Source organism: Podarcis muralis, chromosome 1 (assembly GCF_964188315.1).
Source record: "Podarcis muralis chromosome 1, rPodMur119.hap1.1, whole genome shotgun sequence".
Taxonomy (NCBI): domain Eukaryota; kingdom Metazoa; phylum Chordata; class Lepidosauria; order Squamata; family Lacertidae; genus Podarcis; species Podarcis muralis.
The window spans coordinates 86,267,035-86,283,491 of record NC_135655.1 but is presented as its reverse complement, the minus strand read 5'-3'; the positions used below and the strand labels follow the sequence as shown (position 1 = coordinate 86,283,491).

Below are 16,457 nucleotides of genomic sequence, written 5' to 3'. Positions count from 1 at the left end.
ACAATTGTCGGCTCCCTCGGTCTGTAAAGCGAGAGGAGCACTGCAACCCCAGAGTCATCTGCAACTGGACTTAACTGTCAGGGGTCCTTTACCTTTTTAACCATATAGATAGATAGATAGATTCCCCAATTTCTGTATCATACCCAATGCCTGATGTGGTGCAACCTTCTTTATGCGTTTGCATGCATTGGGAATTCTAGAAAAACCACTGCAGGGTGAAGAAAAGGATTCTGTGGACACAGTGACCCTTGTGTCCTCCCAAACAGGTACATGCAAGGTGCTCCACTAGAAAGCCCCTCCTACTCTCTGGCCCAACTTTTTGTTGCAGAGGCTGGGCTGCTGTAGGAGAGGTCCACATTTACCTAAACAGGTGATAATGAGTGGAAACTGCTACTGGTCGTTGTGCAATCATTTCAGTTTTTCTTCAGAATTCTCCGGGGGGGGGGGGGGTTGGCAAAAGGAGCAAGCAAGAATGGCTACATTCACCTCAAATTTCTCTTTGGGTGAAATTCAGGAGCAACTCTAGAACTGGCTGGGACCATTTTCTATTATTCTTTTGCAGTTTGCAAACTCTTCGGTGTGAGAGTGCAAGGGAGCAGGAGTGAATACAGCCACCATCATGATTTCCCTGTGCAAAAAGTAGAGAGTCTTTATTCCTTTGCTCCCTTAAAGTTTTGAGATACAATTCCAGCAATCCAGACACCAAGCTGGGCATTTTCAAGCAACAGTATATTTCATATAATTGATTTTGTTTAAAATCTTATCATTTATAAAGCCATACAAGGAACTGCAATGAGTCAAGATAGCTGTACAAAGGGAAAGGAAAGCTTAGTTGTGCATGGTCCATTCACACGTGAACCATGGGTGATGCAGAGGCGTCTCTTAGAGAAGTGACAAAAGGTATGGGCACAAAGATACAAAATATAAAGGATAATTCTGTCTGTATAAATACATAAAAAGGGAGTTAATTCTGGCATGTGGCTTGTTTCCCTTCCCAACTACTCCTCTTTGTGTAGGCATTTGCATGTTTGGTGTGTGCTTAAAAAATGGGAGGGGATGCAAGAAGAAACAAAAAGTTGCTTTAAAAGGTCATTAATACTGATAAAGGATGCTGTAACAACATTAACCATGGTAGTCATAAAACAGCAAATAGTCTGAACTGCAGTTTTAAAGTCTGGATCGCCCTGCTTCTAGCAGCTGCAACCCTATAACCATTGTCTATAAGCTCTATTGTCTTCAGTGGAATTGACTTCTGCATAGAACTGTCCTCTTAACTTGAGAGTAGATGTCACTGACTTGAATGGGATGTACTTCCTAGTAAACACTGTTAGGTTTGGACCATTTGGTTTTAAATCTGAAACTGATTTTGGAGCTATGCCGCTCTTTGACCTACTTTAAAAAATGGGAATTGACTACTGGAGATCAAAGGGCGTCCTCCAGAGTTGAGTAATTTTATGCTGCTTTTTGAAAAAGTACCTACTTGCAACAGAAACCAGCATCCCAATCCTAAACCCATCACTTGTAGGACCACATGATCGTAATGGGACATTTCCAAGGAATATGGTTAGGAGTAAAATGTGGAGCTCAATATACCGGTGTCGTTTCAGGAGTCTTTCTTTGTTGCTTTTACTAATAACCCTATACATGCTGCTTTTCTTTAGCCCCAAATTCAGGTATATATTGGATGGCATTGGCTAATGATATATTTGGAGAACCACAGGAGCTTTGTGGGTATGCTGCCAGGTTGCCATTACTGGGCAATGGGTGAATGAGGGGCCATGTTGAACAAGGGTTTTGTTTTTTTATGTGGGTGAGAATGCTGATGAAAATGCTGTACAAACACTATGATGACAAATTATGGAACAACTTCTAAAATGGGTTTACAAGGGGGCTGCAATAGGAGATGCTAGTCTTCATTGCCTTAGTATGACAGAAGCTATTATGTCCATGTATAAACCTGGGAGTTTATTCCTCACATGGCCTCACAAAGTGATGGCTTTATCCCTTTTAATTTTAACTGAACTTCTTGGCTTAATCAGAACAGACTCAACTTGAATAACGTGTTGTGAGTCATCCACGAACAGATTAATAAATTGATGGTTGCCAAAATATAGTAATATATTGGGCCTGTGGCCTTTAAATGTTTCTCCAATACATCCAGTTCCAAATACTGAGCACAGGTCATTGGTTTCTTTTGGGTATTGGTCTAGTATGGTCCTTATGACTCTGGCCTTATGACTTTCTTATACTACAAGAAAGATTTAGCAAAACTACAATGCTAGCTCAATGCTCCATGTAAAGTAGCAGTGCAGCCGTTCCGTTTGCCATATTGCGGAGATATATTAGGTCATTAATCCTCACAGCTATATTGAGCTGGATGTCAAATAATATTTGTTGCTACAAAATATTAAACATCTTTGTCCGTTGTATGTCAGCTACATAGAGACAAAAAGAGACAGTACTAATGCTAATTTAGTACTAATGCTAATAATAATCTAATGCTGTTTCCTTTAAATTTCTTTCACAGGCATTGGGAAGGGATTACTTATTTTAAAATGATTACTTATTTGAAGTTGTATTTAAAGCAAGCAACTGCAGGAGCTTTAGGGATAAATTTGGGATTTTTATAACATTTAAGGAACTGGACATGAGGGTATCTGAATGGCTTTGCTCCTGTTCTCTTCTACATCTTACTTTGGCTGTTTCACTGCTCAGTAACCTTCCTTAAATCTCAAGTTATATATCAAATTAGTTATCACCACCCAGCTGGTGGAAGGGTGATTTGAGTTTCACAAATTTGCTAGAGAAAAACATAATGAACAAAAGTCACTAGTAAACACGATTTTAAAACAAAGAAAGAAAAACTAAAGAGAGGAAAAGAGGCACATTCAAGAAATGTACAGCCAACAGGAAGAGGAAAGTGCATTTCAAACAGGTATCTTTGGCAAGATTATGCAGTTCTTTGTGTACGGAGGAGGGTGTTTGTGTGCATGTGTATAAAATATAACACCTTCTATTGAAAGGGTAGAGTTATTACTACATTGCATACATGGGGGGGGGGGGGTTACATTAGACATCAGTCCCAGGCATTGGAAATGATTTGGTGAGTTTCAGATGGAATTATCTTCTCTTGTGCTCTTTAAAAGACATTCAATAAATGGCACAAGTTTTTTTCGGGGATTGCAGCAGCTCCTCCAGCACTTGGGAGTTTGGCAGAAAGCAACTAAACCAGTTCAGAACAGGGACTCGCTCTCTCCAGTGCCACAAACAGCCTCCTTAAGCCTATGAAGAAACTGTGGCTGAGGCAAATTAACACCAACAAACCAACCCAAGGATGACTCACCTAGTGAGCAGCTCACTTACATCCTGGGCAAGTGGCTGGGTGCGGGGAGATCAATGGATAAAGAACATGGCAGACGCAAATAGCCCCACAAGGCAGAGATTGCAGAGAAGGAGACAATCTGTTGCCTCTGAAGTTGTGAGAGTATTTCGAAAACTGGTTGCCTTCTCCTCACATATGCCAGGATGTTCCTTCCTGGGTTGGCACTGGCAGTCCATAAGAATGGACCAGAGGTTTCCATCGAGATTGGTCTCCTTTTGATCCCTGCTCTATGGTTCTTAGCACAAATAGAGAGGCACACTGCAAGTTGAGGGAAAGGAAGGAAGGGCAGATAAAAATCATACTCCACTAACCCAATCAAGATATACACAGAAATTATTGGGTCTGGGGGAACTCTCATTTCTTCTAGCAACTTCTTGTGCCTCTTTGTGCTCTTTTTCACAAGCACTTGGTTAGCTCCGGATCGAGAGCCACCCTGGAGGAGCTGGGGACCTGATCTATGGAAAAACTGTGGTTGATAAATACAACAGTTACTCCTAAAATGCAGCTTTTGTCTTGAATGCAAGCTGGAAAAGCAACAAGTTACATAATGTGATTAGCTCTGCCTTTTAAAATAAAGCCATAGTCAGCAAGTATGGCCCAAACACATAGGAATCTTTAAACTTTCCATCTTCAGCTAGTGAGTTAGTAAAGGAGCAGTGAGCAGGTCATGGCTGGAAGCAGGTATTCTGACATGCGTGTGCTCGCCATGATGATATATATGTGACCACAGAAGCCTTATATCAAGGTCACTTCCTTTGAATGGCAAAACAATAATGAACCATAAAGTTTCAATACCGCTCTCTGTGGCAAGACAGCAAATGATGAAGGGGAAGGGTGAGATTGCAAATTTTAATTTTTTGAAAGCAGTGAAAAAATGAAGTCTGAAAAATAGAGACTTTCAAAAAATATATATATTTATAATATTTATATATATATCTATAGACACAGTGTTTCTCTAATTGGTTAATGGCAGGGTGAGACAGTTGCAGGTGAGGGAGGGGGAATCATCTTGCTTGAATTTTGCAGAAGGAGGAAATATTTGTAACCTAGAAGAGAATAAGCTATCGCAGTCTCTGGCATCCCATCTGGATGTGGGTGGGGCAGAGCCTGGACAATGACACCAATAACTGATGCTCCCACTCCATCCAAGGAACCATCTCGACAACAGTCCTTGGATGCAAAACTCATGCTTTATACAGTATCCAGAAATAAGTCTCTCTTCACACACTTTCACACATACGCACACCTCTAACCTTTGCGTCACTCAGCAACGAAGTACAAAATTTATACATGCTCACTTGCTCATTTCTAAAAATGAGGAGGTGGGGATGAGAAAGGCTGTATTGTTGCACTGCCCTGTGGCATGATATCAAAATACATTGCTCTGATGGGGCTGGGGTGGAGAGGGATGGACATCTTTTGAAATCTTGCCCATGTCAATAATACTAACCAAAAAAGCACTTTGTACTAAGTTATACATACAAGAGTCTATAACATGGACAGGGAGGAGGGGGGAATGTAGGAAGATGAAAATATCAGAGGAGGTAAAAGATAGATAAAAGCAATATGGCAAAAATAAATACTTTTTGTGTAAATTTCACTTTAAATTTTTTTGATTAGCTTACATTATTTCGTCAGTATATTTCATACATACATACATACATACATATATATATTATATCAAGGCAATGAGAGAGCCACACTCTCTAGGGGAATTTAGGTGACTGCATGACTTGGAGTTTGTATTTTGACTTTTTAGTGAATGTCGCATGGCTTCATGCTGAAGTGCTTCATCAACACACAGCCTGTCCCTAAAGATCTTCCCCTACTAATTCAGGAACCCATATGGCATTTTAGGGGAACAGACCTTTCATCCATTGTTTTAAATGGGAGGTCTCAGCCCAACCCAATCCACACTGTGTGTTATGAGTCCTGTTACGTGTTATCAACAGAGGAGGGTGTGAAGGGCTTACTGCCCACATGCTCCTTATCTGTTGACTCAAGTTGTTGTCATGCATGCTAGTCTCTTCATAAGTCTTTGACCAATCCCCGTTGGACCAGCTGACACAGCAAGCCAAAAGTGACTTGCTTTCAGCAGGGCCTTGACTCTATTCTAAGTAGAGGTTGAAGAATTCACAATAAACCCATAGGATTTGACACATGGGAACATCTCTTTGTCCATTCAGCACAAGTGTTCATGTCTGGGATTTGCCAGTGCAGATGATGTGAGAACCCTACACAACAGAAGGATACTTCCACAACAAAGCAGACGTCTCCTGACAAGTCAACCTTTCCTGACAAAGATACCCAGAGCCGTTAGTTAATAGGCAGCACTTCTGCAGGCCCCCCATTAGGAGTGACAGAAGTCATGCTAGTAAAAAGACTAATTTGTGATGTTGGCAGAAAAATACATAGTTCCTCCGTGGCTGCTGCTACAATACTACCTCATTCACTGTGAAAATGGATATGTAGCGGCTCTGCACAAAAAAAGATTTGCAAGGTAGAAACTGCTTCCCTTTCCACAACAAATGTCAGTTGAGGACAACACTGCCAAGTGTCAACTAGTGTGTCGGTGCAAGATCTGATGCCTCCAGAAGCAAACACAAAGCCTGAAGAGGCAAAATAATGAATTTTGCTACATATTAATTGTTGAGCTCAAATGGATACAGATTAATCAATTATGGCTGTGCTTAAGCCAAAGCTCACACCAAGTTGGCTCTCCTTACATCATTATTCCTAGTGGCTTCAAAACAAGATCCCCCTCTCCCCATTATTGGATCATTCATCTTGCCTTTGCGCAATTGAATAATTTCCATGCAAGATACAAAATGACGTGCATGCCTACCGAGAAGGGGTAAGCCTGGACAGGAAAGGAATGGCATTCCCAAACTGCTGGTATTTAATTTTTTTAGGGGCAAGGGGATCATGGGACAGATTCCCTGTTCAAATGACCTACCATGGGTCTCATTGCATAGAAACCAGAAGATATAATTATGATGTGGCTAGCATGCTCCTTAAACTTAGCTAGGGGAATACTCCCTGCAACTCTGGTATACAAATTATGTGTGCACATGCACTGTGCACATGTATGAGGTGTGGACTACCTGCCTCTGTAGTAGATCAGGCGCTACTGCTCATGAGGCTTCTCCTCCAGCTAGAGTAATGGAGGCCAATGTTCCTAGAGGAGGGGGAGAATGCAGGGGTCAACCGTTCTGAATAACCATTACATCATCTTAACACTGCAGATTTCCACAGATATGTATTGCAACTGGTGCACACTACACAAATGCGCACACACAGGCACACGCACACACGCTCCATACATTCAGCAGTTGAAGAGTTGGGAGCAATTACTTTCAGAAATGGGTACCAATGATTGCTTGTTCGGCATGTCTCTCAATGTGATTCCTGCAGCTCACGTATTCATGATTTTTTAAAAGTTTGCCTTATTTTCTAAACAAGCAACTACTATATAGTCCTACCCCACAAAGGTAAATAAGATCCGTGCTTTGGCCTGTGGGGCTGAATTCTCTGATTTCATGCTGATCCAAAAAGCCAAAATTGTCTCCACCTCTTGAACTTGGCAGGGAAAGGCGACGATGTCGGTTCCTTGGTTTCTGCTATGTACGTACGTTTGCTTGGTTTGGGCTTTTCAGCAATTCAGACCTTCCCCCACTCTCCCTCTCTCCCCCCGCCCCCTAAAATTGGTTCACTTCCCTCTTTTGCAACGCACTTCCTCGCATTCCTTCTCGGAACAACTCCAAGTCCTTCTTCAAAATTCAAGGGCAAGAAGCCCCCTTCAGGGGGAAGGCATCGGTTCATCTCTTCTGAGAGGAGCCGAGCATGACCCTGGAGACAAAGTTGACAATGGCGGCAGCTGGTTGGTCGGGGTCCAGCTCAGCAAAGAGATGGCAGACGTTGTCTGTTGTACTGCCTTGTTTCCTGGCCACAAAGCCAAAGAGTCTGCAGAGATGACAAAGAAAAGAATGGGAGGCGAGGGAGAGAGAGGGAGAAAGGTGTAAGCTAGGGCAGACATGAATAACCACAGCTATTTGTGGAGCAGAGATTGCATACTGGTGTTATCAGATAAGCTATATAAATATTCAATCTTCTACCAGTGGAACTTGAGACATGTATCACATGGAATTGGAGGTGTGGCCTTTGGAGAAAGGATGTGGATTTCAATTGCTGTAGCTCCATTATCTCAGTAAGAACAACATGTTTTGGGTTTGTTTGTTTTCAATTTCAATTTCAACTTTCAAAAGGAAAGTTATAAATACTAGATGAAACAAAATGGAACAAAATGTGATCCTCCTCCTGTCATTTCTAATTAGAGAAAGAAAAATCCAGACAGCTGGAGATTCTAATAAAAACACCCCTTGCTACAGACAGTACCTAAAATTAGTGGGGCCCATAAGCCCCCAGAGCTTGCTCCAAGCTACTCAGCTAGAAGCAGTATCAGGAGGAGAACAGAAAACACGACCAGAGAGAGGAAGTAGCTCAAACTGGTCACACAGCTTGGCTTTTAATAGGATTTTTCTCCCCTAGTAAAAGGATCATTTTCAACAAATCTCTCATTATGTATGGGCTAGTATCACATCTATAGTACAAAACTCTCCATTGTTTATTGGAACAAATTATTACTCTGGTTGCATTTTTCTACTGCATTTTTCAGTCCTTTTTCTTTTGCTAAACAAAATGGCAAAACTTGGGAGGTTAGAAAAAAAAGTTTTTGCATTTGAGTTTGGGATGGCAAGAGTCTTTTTCAGACTCTTGTTCTGTCTCCTGCCCTCCACCCCCTTTGGGATCATGTGAAGTGTGACCTCAACGTGAAGTACTGAACTCTCCAGTGTGAGTTTAGATAAGCTAGATACCGGCAACAAACAGTCCCTATGTAAGTTGGACATTGGTAGGATAGACTGCCATCACTGCTTGTGGTTACAGACTGCCATATGCTGAGGAACATTAAACTGAGGAACTTGAGCCAGGATTGTTTCTGTGGTACCAGTTGACGGAGCCATTCATGCAATGCTAAGTATGGTTTTGACAGCACTGATAACAGATTGAAAGTAAATCTGTCTGAATCAAGGGTCACTCCCCACTCCCTGAAACAGATGGACGCACCAACTGAGTGGGAAATGGACATGTGCAGATGTATGCAGCCTGCTGCTGCATATAACTTTTGAAGCAGGTCTGGGTTTTTTTTGGGGGGGGGGGGATACAACCAGACATTCTCAAATATTATTTAAACACGTTCTCTGTTTTATTTTTAAAGTAACATTTCCCAGTGTAAATGAAGTGGAAATTGACATGTTTGTATTTCATTTCCTTAGGTAAACACTTGAAAAAATCCACGGAACTTCAAGACTTCTTGTGCAACAAAGAATTCAACCAGGATGGTTTCTCTCAAGATTTCCTCAGAGACTTTAAGAACCTTGTGCTACTTTCCCTGATGGTTGTCTGGAGAAGTCAAAGATGACTTGGTATGGCAGTGGCACATCCCTCCTTTGGGAATCAAGGGCCATGTGGGCTGGTGTGTATTATCTCTGCTGTTTTCGCAGCTAAGAATGGGCTTTGCTGTTTATTCAGAAATGTAGTGGGCATGTCTATAATGACATGTGGAAACTGGAGTCATGACACTTCATGGGAACGATGGGGAAACGCAACACTTGCATAACTTAAAAGCCAAGCTGGCCCCTTTGCCTAAAATAAAAACATTTTCTGGAAATAGATTTGGCCTATTACATCTCTCTTGGTCTGATGGTTTCTGCTTTAAAGCCTTTTGGACCTCAAAGTTAGGACCAATATGGAAGTTCAGACCAACTCTCCATCTGATCACTCCTCTCAGTTATGTGAACCACTTTGATCCAAGATAAATTAGGCCAAAGAACCATTCATACATGACTGTAAGCTTTGGAGAATCTAGCCACTATCAGAAGGGCCTCTGTCCTTTGTAATGGTCTAACACTGAACCTGAAGTTGAAAAACAAGACTTACTTTGCAGCACCACCACTGTCTGACTTAGTCCACCTGAGGAGATAAGAACAGCCTTTGGTTAATTTTCACCAGGGCAGGAATCCACAATAATACTAAGGTCCAACCTGTACAGTGGAGTAATTAAAGTGGGGTATGGGGGTAGGGAAGACTGGTAAAGTAACACTTTGACTGAATTGGTGGCTAATCACTTGGCCCCTTTCTTCCCTGTTTAAAGTAACAAATAAGTACAGCCAAGAAAGGGGCATGGGCTCCACCTACCTCCTACTATTATGAGAAACCCCTCTTCCTTATCCCCTTCTTCTTCTTCTGAGAAACGATCTGTTGCCAGAATATATTAAGATCTCCAAAAGTGTTGAAATTATGAGCTGTTGGGAAAATGTCTCTGAAATACAAGCCCAAAATGCTGCTCCAGTGCCTCCACTATTGAACAGCTTTCATAAACAACAATGGGCTACAGTGTGATTTTTGCAGGCCCTTCTAGTCAGTCTTGTGGAATCTCATGTCAAAATATTTATGCCAATCAAAGCCACTGAAACTAGCAAGGATATGATATAGCTAAATGGTACAGCATCTGCTCCACATGCAAAAGATCCCAAGTCCAATCCCTGGCATCCCAGGTAGGGATGGGAATGTCCCCTGTCTGAAGCCCTGCAGTTGCCAGTTAGCATAGACAATCCTGACCTAGTTGGACCAATAGTTGGTATAAGACAGCTTTCTGTGTTCCCGTGATGCTTCCCTACTGTCTAAAGCAAATGGTTCACCGAAGTTCAGTTTGTCACCTTTGCTCCTCACGTAGTTCCTTATAAAGGATAATCAAGTGTGTGAGGCACCTAGAAATCTCACCTACTATTGACAATTCCCTTTGTTTTGGAAATTAAGGAAGGCCACCTTGCCTCAGTGTCACAGAAGAACAGAAGTTTAATTACATAGATTTCTGCTCTCAGTGAGTACAGCACGAGACTCTTACTCTCAGGGTCATGGGTTTAAAAGATTCCTGCATTGCAGGGCGCTGGACTGGATGACCCTCATGGTTCCTTCCAACTCTACAATTATAGAATTCTATGTGGAAAATGGAGTCTGCAAGAACTTTGGATTTTCTGAGAAGCAAAGCAAGGGAATGAAGGGTTCTGCCATCTCCTATATTTCGCTTTGTTCAGCTATGAGTTATTGCTCCTTAAAAAGGTTCTTAGTCTGATATAAATTAGGAGTTCCTTTATGGATATGATCCTGTTCTGTGAAACTACCTGTTCCTTAAGATATGCAAACCAGGCACTGTTCAAGGTACAGTTACATGCAGAGGTGACAGGGCTTTTTTTTCTTTCTTTAGTGATACTCAGCTGGTGCCTATCCTGTTAGATTTTTCAGAGCCAGGCTCTTGAACTTTAATGGATGGTGTATTTTACTCTTGCTTTCTCTGGTTTATTGCTCTTTTCACTGTTGTTGTTTTTTTTATAAAAAAAATACTGCTCAAATGTTGAGTTTTAGCTGCTTCTTATTAGGCACCTTGCAAGCTTACACTGGAAAGTAACAGTAAAAATCTTTAAATAAATAAATAACGTGGGATAGAAAACAGAAAGTCATTTTCCCCACCCCATCTTTGCTATGATATATCTGCCTATGAGTACTTTTTTGATTTGAGTCTCTTTAATCACAATAAAATGAAAGCCCTGCCACTTACTTTCTCTCCTGTGGGTCCACATCACAGAAGGTGACACTGATGATGGGGTAATGTCGTCTGAAGAACAGCCTGAAACAGAAATATGAACATGAGTAAGTGACATAGTTAAAAGAAATGATAGTGGATGAATGCTGCTGGGCCCATCCATACAAATGGCCAAACAACCCCAAGGTAATCAGTACCATCCTATTACATGAGCTCTGCATCAGTCATTTACAAGGCTAATGGAATATTGGCCAGCAGGGATGTATTAAATGCAAAATATCCTGAGCTTTACTTGATGCCTACTAGCCAATTATGACCAAACAGAAGTTTGAAATGGGTTATTATACCAGTGCCACTGCTGAGGGCCTTATTTGTGAAGCAGAGAGTAACTTGGGGAACTTCTTACTAACACAACCAGATAATGGGTGTGAAAAGACAGTCTTCATTTCGAAGCCCACAGATCATCCTGAGTCCCAGACCATATTTGGCTCTTACTTCCTCTGGTTGTCTGTTAAGGTGATTCCTTGCGTTGAGACTTTGAAGTGGACAATAGTAGCAGATGGTGGGGTGTCAGCGGCCAGCGTCTCAGTGATAGCTTTGGCAATGGCCTGTGGCCCTGTTAATGATTCCATCTCCACCGAGTTGATAAAGAGCACATTGCAGGCTGGAGGGGGGAAAAACAGTGGCACACACATCAGTGGGATGGCACAATGCAGGATAAACAAAGGCTAAGGCAGGCTCAATCCTGCTGCTGCCTAGACTATAATGACAATAACTTATATTTGCAGTCTATTTGCTGCCTGCTCATAAGAGCTTTCCCCAATGACTGTGGACTATGCTAGGGAATGTGGATCTGTATCTGACTGACTTTTTGCAAGAAGTCAAACAAGTTTACCATTTCAGTAATCGGAGAGCCTAGAGTCTGTTGCTCCCAATGGCAGAAACCACAATCAAAAGTTGAGAAGGGATTAAGCTACATCAATATGCAGTATAATTCCCCCAATTTATGCAATATCCAAGTGCTGTTTATCTCAGAAGCTGCAAAGTTGCACATAGACCAGTTTAAGCAGCCTAGCTGTGTGCAGGGTTGCACCAAATCAACTTTACCTGCACACTCCAGCAATCCCCCCATTGGCCACTTTCAAATGCCGTGGACCAATTGTTCAACTACAACCTTCGCTGATGACTGGCAAATTGCTGGCTGTGGCTTTGACAAGATCTGGAGACCCATGGCTTAGTCAAGCCTACCATAAACCCTTCCATTGTCCACAATCTTTATTCCAGTTCCTTATCTTGCTGGGACCACTGTAATCTTGGAAAGAAATAAGCTAGTCAGAGCTTTTCTCCTGGTGGCTCATTTCCACGCAAGGCTTCTACTGGTCAAAATGAGCCAATAATATCAACACTGTGTGCGCTAACACAATCTTCTAATAACACTAGGGACAATTGCTTTGTTTACATATGATAACAACAACAAAACAAAAACAGAAAAATTAAAGAAAGCTGAGTTTAGTTTTGCCCAGGCAACTGACAGCCAGTCATAGATGCTTGCTAGTATCTCTGTGATAGTGTACAAAGAACTTGCCTGATAGTTAAAGCTGGTAAGAAAAACCCAGCAAAACTGTTTTAAACTAAAACTTCAAAAGCAAATTTAAAAAAATTAAATTAAATATTTTAAAATTACAGTGAAATTACAAAAGCACAAGACCTTAAAACATTATGCAATTATGAATGCTCACAGTGTACCTGTAATGCTCAGGCAAAAACGTTATCAGTTTTAACCTGAAACTCTAACTAGCAAAATGCAGAAGGTCTCTGCTATTTAAAGCCCAATTACTTATGTAAAAGTTCCATTGAAACCTCTCTTGGAAGAGAAGGCTGGTTTTGCGCTGCTCCAGGTACAAGGAACTGCAGGGCTTAAAATGTATGATGAAGGAACAAAAGGGCCATGTATGTGCATACAGAGCTTGCTCTGAGTACTACCAAGTTAAGTAGAAAGAATATTTTTAAGTATTTTCATGCAGTGCTGCTCAGTAAATTCCAGAAACTGTATTCAACGGTGCTTTATTCCCAGACAAGGTTGGGGAAGTTTCATTTCAGTAAAAGGGTTCCAAACTGGTTGAAATGTTTCCCCTTTCTATCCGAGCTACTCACCTGCTCCCTGTTTGAGCAAGTCTGTTGCTGAGTTGCTTGATGTGGTTGTCTCTTTCGTTTCATCCATGGGATCTTAAAAAAGAAAAGAAAAAAGGAAGGGAAGTTTTTGGTCATCGGCAAGAGCTCTTTCTAAGACCACATGCTCAAGTCCATTTAATACATTCATGTTACCTTGCTGTACCCACAACTGGTGTCACAAGGGGTACAGGTTGACTTCCCTTTAACAATTCTAGCAATACATTTTTATGTATGGAGAAAAGATTCTCTCTCATCTTCATATTTTTGTAAACAGAACCAGCAGGAGGTAGCCATTAAAAGTAAACTAAATTAAAGCAGGAAGGATTATCTTGAATTCATGAAAAATGAACATACAGTCAGTGCCTTTTACAGAGTCTGTCCCTCTGCATGACTCCCAGGGGACAATCGCACACCAACAGAGATAGAGAAATGCAGTGTTGTTGCTCGCTAATCTCACTGCTACCTAAATTGCTTTCAGTGAAACATGTTGGCGACAGAATTTGTTATGTTTATGCAAGGTCCTTATGATTCCTTATCCTTTATAAAATTGAACATTCTCTTTTCTCCTGCTCCCTCAGTGTAAGCCTAGGGATGGCGGGGGGGGGGGGAATCTTGGATTTCACAGTGGACAAACCTGATTTGATCTGTATCACATCATGAGTCCACTTTAACATCTGCAATATGGCAGATCCCTTTATTAGATAGACCAAGGTTTCCAGTGCTGCCTCCGCCCCCTCCCCATTTAAAAAATCCTTTTCCAAAGCTCCAGAGAGTCTTCCAGCCACACACACAGTGCAAGCAGCTACTGTGCAGTGGGTTCTTGCCATTACAAACTTTTGAATAGATATGGGGAGCAAGTCCCACAGGGAGCAACTGAACTTGAGGATATTCCATTGCTCTCAGGGGGGATTTTACAGCAAAAGAATGGCTGCCCCCAAGTAAACACTTTTATTTATTAAATATAAGCATTCTCCTGCTCCCTTCATGTAAGTTGTGCATTTATGACTCCTGTAATCATCTGATTCAGGGCTCCTGTCTTCAGACATACAGTATTTCAACCCTAAAACTCTTAAGGCAGGTGGGTCTGCAGGGAAAGGTTCTAGAACTTCTAATTTGGTCGTTTGTATCAAACCAGGAATACAAAAAAGTGACTCTTCTTTTGAGAGCTTTTGAACACACACACACACACTCCTGGTGAATAAACGGTGGTGTTCTCTCCATGTACTCTGCTCCTGATGCCCACAAGTGCATCTGCCCACAAGTGCTTTCCACCCTATGTACATGTCTTTACCTCGATCGGGAATGACCAGCTTGCAGGGCAAGGCCAGAGGCATGATGGAGTGCTGGTACACGAGAGCTGACAAGCAACCTGGGCAAGAGAACAGGGAAACATGACAAAAGTTAAAGATACCCGATGGTGCAATTTGGTGGCACTCAGTTTCTGCTGCTGCATTCCGATGTGATGCTATGTTTACCCTCAGTGATTTCTATACAATGCACCAAATGAATTGGATACATAGCTGTCTAAATACCTGAATGTCCAGGGTCAAATTCTGAAACCTGTTGCTCAGATTACTTTTAATTCTATGAGACACGCTATCTCTATATATATAATTTGCAAAAGCTTATTGTATATAATAAAAAATTAATCAATCAAGACAGCACAATAAGTTATTATTAAGAAACATATATCAATAAAATTATCATTATGCATCTTGGTTTCTGTTATATCCATTGCTCCCTAGTGCCAGAAGTCCTCGAAATATATATAATATTGTTGTTTTTTCACCACAGCCTCCACAAGAGGGCAGAATTGGGCAGAACATTTATCTTCAATAAAACACAAGAGAATGGGATGGGACCAGGCAGTTCTATATATGAAAAGCAGAGGGCAGGAAAGGTTTATACAAAGTATTTCTAATTCATTTTTAAAGTAGGCACTTACCAAAATTTGGTTCATTGGGGCATCCTTTTAGTTTCACACCTTTAGGGCTGGTTTCTATCAGGAAGTGCCTAACCAGCTCATTGGTGAGATCTCCTGTTGGGACAAATCAGGATTTCAGTGCAAGTTCTGAAAGCATCTTTCAAGTCATAACACTCTGACTTAGGATATGGTGGGTCATAAACTCATACCATGCTGCCCTTCATTGGCAAGCAAAAGGAAATTATAACAATGTACCTTCTCAGTTATAGTGACTTTTTTTACTCCACACTACATGCTAGAAATGGTCATATATGAAGCAATGAAAGCAGGTTATCGGCATCACTATTTATGGCAGAAGAAACTCAAGGCCCTGACTTCACACATAATTTTTGTTGTTATCGCCACAAGATGGCATAGCTGTGTGCAATCTGGAGGAAGAATGTGTTTTCTAATGAACTAATATCAGTCACGCCCTGATTTCCCATGCTGCAGCTCAGTTCCTATTTAGAAAAGCTCTTGATAGGATACAAAATCTCAATCTCTGTTTCCTCACAAGACAAAACATTTGGAGCCTACTCTGAAAACATGGGCTTGCTATTAGCATAAGCCACAAACACTGAAAGTATGAAATATCATACCTGGCACAGAATTTGGCATCCAGGCATTCCCTTGGCAGGGGTATAACGGCCCAAATATATCCCATTTTCAGATGAACAGATACTGTCAGGGTTGAGAGTGATCTGCATTTTATGTGTTCCATTAGGGCTAAGGGGAAGAGGGGAGGGATTACTAAAAGTGAAAGAAGGGTATACCTTTCTTGCTCTGTTGCAAAATACCAGGAGGCGGAGAAGCAACTTTCATGGCCAATCCATAGGCTCCTCGGAAGGAGTGGCTGTCTCGAATGATAAAAGCCCCAGGTTCCTTGTCTTTCAGCAGTGCAATGGCTGAGAAAGAAGAACATATCCCCTGTATGTAAATGGATCCAAGCAGTAACAGGCACTTACTGGACAAATGTTAAAGAAATCAACGTACATTAAATGTATAAGAAAAGGTTCTCAGGCCCATTTCACACAACTAGTCCTAGCAGTTCCCACCAACGATCCTCTCCATTGTAGCTACAGTACCAGGAATTTGCCCATCACAGCAGCAATAACCCTAGCACATGTTGAATTCGTTCCTGAACCTTTGACTTGTATACTTGAAGGCAAATGTCCTTCTAAGATTTGATTAAGGCAAAAGTAAAACTGCAGAAGGAACAAGAAACTCCTTGCCCCGGAGAATCTGATCTGAAACAGGGCCAGCCTCCATTCAGTAACAGT

At 41.5% G+C, this 16,457-nt stretch overlaps 1 protein-coding gene across 15 annotated transcripts in view; it reads right to left on the bottom strand.

The window, feature by feature from the left end:
• Nucleotides 1–623: 623 nt before the first annotated feature.
• TNS1 (tensin 1) overlaps nucleotides 624–16,457 on the bottom strand; it is a 318,113-nt gene continuing 302,279 nt past the window's right edge. For all 15 annotated transcript variants that reach the window (XM_077934370.1, XM_077934367.1, XM_077934376.1 and 12 more), the window contains 8 exons: nucleotides 15,951–16,082; nucleotides 15,160–15,252; nucleotides 14,506–14,583; nucleotides 13,197–13,268; nucleotides 11,538–11,706; nucleotides 11,058–11,126; nucleotides 9,380–9,412; nucleotides 624–7,345 (listed from right to left, as the gene is read on the bottom strand). In XM_077934370.1, coding sequence (XP_077790496.1) covers nucleotides 7,201–7,345; nucleotides 9,380–9,412; nucleotides 11,058–11,126; nucleotides 11,538–11,706; nucleotides 13,197–13,268; nucleotides 14,506–14,583; nucleotides 15,160–15,252; nucleotides 15,951–16,082 — 791 coding nt within the window. In that variant the 3' untranslated portion in view covers nucleotides 624–7,200. The remainder of the gene's footprint in view (nucleotides 7,346–9,379; nucleotides 9,413–11,057; nucleotides 11,127–11,537; nucleotides 11,707–13,196; nucleotides 13,269–14,505; nucleotides 14,584–15,159; nucleotides 15,253–15,950; nucleotides 16,083–16,457) is intronic.